At 48.9% G+C, this 5,595-nt stretch overlaps 1 protein-coding gene across 1 annotated transcript; it reads right to left on the bottom strand.

Annotated features, from left to right (window-relative positions):
• Positions 1-1,084: 1,084 nt before the first annotated feature.
• On the bottom strand, positions 1,085-3,998 carry LOC101709193 (polyadenylate-binding protein 1-like 2). The gene has a single exon (XM_021252543.2). The coding sequence runs from the start codon at positions 3,305-3,307 to the stop codon at positions 2,705-2,707; it is 603 nt and encodes a 200-aa protein (XP_021108202.1). The 5' UTR covers positions 3,308-3,998; the 3' UTR covers positions 1,085-2,704.
• Between the last annotated feature and the right edge of the window lie 1,597 nt (positions 3,999-5,595).

Below are 5,595 nucleotides of genomic sequence, written 5' to 3'. Positions count from 1 at the left end.
AAAGAAAGAAAAGATTTGACATGTCCATAACTGTCGCAATGGAATTCCACTAGAAAGGAAGAAAAACACAAAAAACATTCCTTGACATTCAGATACAAAGATGTTCATCATAGAATTGATCTTCCAAAAAAAAGGTAAAACCATTTTAAATACACAACAAAAAGGTTTGCTTGTAGAAATGATAGTTCATTCCAATGAAAGAATCTTATGTAACAAACATAATAGCTAGAAAATATTTAATGAACTGCTTTTGTGAAAATATTTTCCAACGGAACAATCCATATTGTGTTATAAAATAAAGATATGTAGATATTTATTTAAAATTTATGTTTTCAAGTACAGATATTAGGAATGTATTAGGATTTTGGCTGTTTTTAACATTAATATGTTCTATGATAATCATGTACAATATATATATAAACGAATGGTTAAAATTTTAAAAACCCACAAAATATTACCTGTTTGAAATATTGGAAAAGAGCAGAGATTACTGTAATATGAAGGGCAGACAATCATTCAAATATCCAAGTCCTCTCACAATGCAAACATCATCAAGGTAAACTTGTAGTTTATATGGATAGCCATTTAATAATGCACTTTTCGGGCCAGGGATTTAGCTCAGTGGTTCTGTCGCCTGCCTCATAAGCACGAGGTCCTGAGTTCAATCCACCATACCAAAAACAAAACAAAACAAAACAAAAAAATAATGCACTTTTCGGCCAGGGGTTTAGCTCAGTGGGTGTTGTGCCTGCCTTACAAGCTCATGGTCCTGAGTTCAATCCCCAGTACTGGAAAAAAAATGCACTTTTCCTTTGCTGAAAAAGTTCCAAATAGCTCATATTGATGCTTTATTCTTTAAGCAAATGTACAAGAAGAAATTCTGAATTTCAACAAGATGTCTGCACTATGATATCCTTGAAAAGTTTGATTTGTACTTAAAATTTATATACAGAAACAACCTAGATATTTAATGAGTAAAGACTTAAAGCACATAGATACTCAAAGATAATGACATGGATATATGTGTATATTTATTTCTATAAGTAGTTCAAGGATCCAAATGAATATTAGCAGCCGGAGAAAATGTTTTTAAAGTATTTTTATTGACATGAAATAAACTTCAAGAATACACATGTATAAATACATACCCACATATTTATGCAAGAAGAGCAGATATAAAAACAGTATGTACATTTAATATACATATACGACAAATGCATAAAAATACTGGACCAAAAGCCAAAATGCCTCAAGTAGCTCTTGAAAATATTAGACAACTGCAGATGAACATGTTCTGGAAAGATATGGGTAGCCATAAAGAGTGATAACTGATGATTTTAATTTTCTTCTGTTAACTTGTTTACCTTGTGAATATTTTTGTGTTTTGTTTTCTTAAAATGAAGATGACTTATTTTTCTGACAATGGGGAAAGGGACAGGAAGTGGGCACAGGGGAAAGGAGTGATTAACAGTGTTCAACACCAGTAAAACAACCAAGGATAGTGAAATACCATTTTGCAATACATCAAGCTGGCCAAGTCACACACAAACACACACACACATACACACACATACACACACACACACCAATTACAGTGACCAAGAGGCAATTCAGGGGAAAGGGCCATACTCTTTTTACTAGCTGTGCTGGCTGGCATGAGTGCAAATTGGAACAATGCTTATGAAGGGGGCCTTTTGGCAACACACAGGAAAAGTCTTTGAAATGTCCCTCTGTGGATTCTGCAGGTCCACAGTTGAGGAGACCATCCAGGATGCTAGCAGCGATTTGGCTTGACGAGGAAGGATTCACTCATCAGAGCACACAGTGCTGGTTTTAAACACAGGGGAAGAACTGGGCACCACCTGAATGTCCAACAATGTGGGAATGATTACAGAAACATTAAAGTCCACGGATACACAGGAGCATTCTGCAGGCACTGAAATGATGTATCATAAGCCTGTTGAATATCATGGAAAGGAGTTCGGTGGGTTGGGTTTTAGTTTGGTTTTAGTTGCTGAAAGAAAGCAAGTTAAGAAACACCACATTCAAGAACCATTCTACAACAGTATGATAAAAGGAAGGTGGGGAGGGGGTGAGAGAGGGAGAGAAGAGAGTCTGGGAAAACAGCACACCAAAAAGGTAAAAGTGGTTCTTTCAGGGTTGTAAGATCATGGGGAGCAATTACTCTCTTGGTTTTCTCTCATCTGATTTCCTTCTCCTTCCTGATATTTCTACCATGAGACTGAATCACCTGTGCAGTAAACAAAGAGAAGAAAAAAGTTCTTTTAGGAACCAAACCACAGGGAGAAGAGGCAGCCTTTAACCTATCCAATGGCACAGATTAGTAGGATTATTCACAACACCCTTGGTGGGGGTGGAGAGAAGAGGAAGGAATGGAGAGGAAGAGGAGGGCAGGAAGAAAAAGGGAATGGGGAGAAAAGGCGGGATAGGGAGGGAAGGAAGGCTAGAGAGGGGGAGAGACTGTAGGAAGGAGGGACAGGAGATACAGGGAGAGGGGAGAGAAGAGGGAGAGGGGGAGGGACAGAGGGAGGAAGGGAGGCAGAGGAAGAGGGAGAAGGAGAGGGCGAGGGAAAGAGAGAGACCTGCACTCCCAATACAATACACTGCTGGTGGGTTGGGGGGGAGGGTTGTAAACCGGGTAGGAGCCAAGATTTGGCTCTGCTGGCTTGCTCCAGGGATGTCCTCATCGCAAGGTGGCCTCCTCGTCGGTGTCGTCCTCAAAACCCTTGCAATCTGCACCGGTGGACTGCCTGGCCCAGGCTCCCCTTTCCGCCTCTCTTTCTTTATGTGACTTGAATCTCCCGACGAAAATTTTGCGGTAGTTCAGGAACATGCCATTCATCGCATCTATGGCCCGCTCAGCAGACTCCTGCTTCTGGAAATGCACAAACCCGTAGCCCTTGGGCCCCTTTTCGTCGCAGGCTACTTTACAGGACAGGATGTTGCCGAAGGTCGAGAAGATGTTGTACAGAGCCTTGTTGTCGATGGTCTTGCCCAGGTTCTTGATGAAGACGTTGCCCACCCCGCTCTTGCGGAGCGAGGGGTCCCTCTGGGACCACATGATGCGCACTGGCCTGCCTTTTATAACATCAAAGTTCAGGGTCTCCAGGGCCCGCTTGGCGTCCACCGGTTGCTGGTAGTTGACATAAGCGTAGCCCAAGGAGCGGCGGGTGATCTTGTCCCTGCAAATGCGGATGGAGAGGATGGGCCCCGCTGGGCTGAACTTCTCATATAGCATTGCTTCTGTCACCTCAGGGTGCAGGTCGCCCACATACAGCGAGGCCATCGGAAAGTCTGGGTTCCCCTCCGAGCCCCCGCCCACCTCCTCATCCGTCTCTCCGGCTGCCGCGGCCGCCACTGCTGCTGCTACCTCCTCATCCGCATCCACCTCCCCCAAGGGGGACGCCGCAGCCTTGGCTGCGGCGGCAGCGGCTTCGGCCGCGCTGGCCTCCGCCGCTGCCGCCCGGGAGGCCTCCGCCCCCTCCCCGGCCAGGATGGCCTCGGCCTCTGCCTCCTCTGCTGAGGCCTCGGCCTCCACCTCAGCCTCCACCTCTGCTTCCGCCTCCGCCACGGAGGCCTCCGCCACCGCCTCTGCCACGGTCGCCGCCGCAGCCTCGGCCGCCGCCACGGCCGCTGCCGCCACCGCAGCCGCCACTGTCTCCGCTGTCGCCACGGTCACCGCTGCCGCCGGGCCGCTGCCGCGACCTCCCTTCCAGAGAACTGAGGGGGAGGAGAGGGCGGGGAGGGCAGGAGGGCCGGAGGATGCCGGAACCCCGGCCGGGGGCGCGAGCGGGAGCTGGGGGTGGGAGGGCGCAGCTAGCCGAACTGGCGAGTCCAACTCAACGGGATGGCGAGCGCTGCCAAGAGCGCAGAGGCGAGAGTCGCTGCAGCCTGCAGCCTGCTGCTGTCGCTGCTGCCTGTCGGTCGTGGGCTAGTGTTCGGGGTGCGGGCGGGAGGGCGCCGTGTGGTGGGGGGCGGGGGGTGTTGGCGTCTGTGGTCCGGGCAGCTGGGAAGGCTTCTGTCTCTTTGGTTCCCCCTGTGGCTGCAGCGGGGCTTGGGGCCTTTGGCGGTGGGAGGGGGCTGGAGCAGAAACTGGGAGCTGGGATGGGGGGTAGGTGTTCAGTGTCTCCTAGGGTCGTCCTATATTTATGCCAGGAAAGGGCTCCACTGTGGACCCAAGGACCTTGGGTTCCACGAAGAAGGATGTGTTTTGTGCCCCTATGCTCATAATGAAATGTTTCCGTGATTAAATCAGGTATCTATCTCGGCGGGGGGTGGGGTGGGGGTGGGGGTGGGGGGGCTTGAAGGTGCACTTGTCTGCCCTAAACAAAGCCAAGGAGAATAGTTTCCTTACATCCAGGATCCAGGGGTTGAGAGAGAGAGAGAGAGAGAGAGAGAGAGAGAGCACCCAAATGTCACCATAACCAAGAAACCTCAGATTCTGAGGCTCCCACGTGCCTTCATGCTCATCCATCTTGTGAAATCTCTCTCCCTTTTCCAGCCTTTTTCCTCTTCTGCAACACTTGTGAAAGAGACTAAAGGACATGTGTTCACTCATAATGCCATGCCACAAATGTTACAGGGGCTGGTGCCAATTCCTAGGGATAAGGGGGCCTAGGAGACAGGAAGATATAGGCTGCTTTTGAGCTTGTACTTGGGAGCAGACGACCTGGACTGGAAAGCCTGGAAAGTCTCCCAGACTATGGGAGAACTATGGACCTGGGTTTCTGCACACCTCCAACTCCTGACTCCTCCCCCAGTTTGTGTCCATGCTGCCTGGTAATGAAGGAATCTAGAGCACCCATCAATAGTGCCATCCACAATGATAAGGTGAAGAAAGCCAAACCAAGGGCTGTGGACAGGGACCTGTTTATTCTTGGCTTTGCCTTCATGATGGTGAGGTTCTCAATCTGAGCCAAAAAGTGCACATCCATGGTCAAAGAAAAACGAAAACAAAACCCGAAAACTCTCTCTAGACACTAGTGGCAGTTTACCAGCCAATACTTATGACACTGGGGACTGGAACACAGGCAATGTGATAAGTGAGCAGTGAGTGTTGCTGTGTTGGAGGTGTGGGAGAAGAGAGAAGAGGTGAGCCAGCAGTGGCGTGGCAGGAGCAGTGAGGCCACACAGGGCTAGGTGCTAAGTGGACAGGCCAGCTAACGACCATCAGAGTACTGTAACAGAGGCTAGGGTCCTAAATCCCCCAGAAAGGAGGACTGGCCACTAACCCTTCCTAGTAGGACTCAACAGAAGCTGCATCAAAGATGAAACCCCTAATATGGGCTCCGAAAGATGAGTAGCAGTCAGCTGTGTTTAGGCAGGAATCAAGGCAGTCCAGGCAGAAGGATCACTCTGTAGCCAAGGCCCTGTGGCCTGATAGCACACACGTTGTCACCTCTGGTTACGCGTAATAAGCTGGCATGGACAGAGTGCATGGTCTCCAAGAGCATACAGTAGGAGACTAGACTGGAAGGGCTGGGGTCTTGAGAGGCAAGCCAGGGTGTTCAGACTGTGTACCTGAGGTCATGGGCACCACTCAGCATGTTCAAGGAGGGAAATGGTATGATCAGA

Source organism: Heterocephalus glaber, unplaced genomic scaffold (assembly GCF_053883595.1).
Source record: "Heterocephalus glaber isolate CG9 unplaced genomic scaffold, H.glaber_assembly_v1.0 deba00001613, whole genome shotgun sequence".
NCBI classification, from domain to species: Eukaryota; Metazoa; Chordata; class Mammalia; order Rodentia; family Bathyergidae; genus Heterocephalus; species Heterocephalus glaber.
The sequence above is the reverse complement of the archived record's forward strand: the minus strand, read 5'-3'. Positions and strand labels throughout refer to the sequence as shown.

Excerpts from the sequence above, each read along its gene's own strand:
- LOC101709193 (XM_021252543.2), bottom strand. The coding sequence starts at position 3,307 with ATGGCCTCGCTGTATGTGGGCGACCTGCACCCTGAGGTGACAGAAGCA.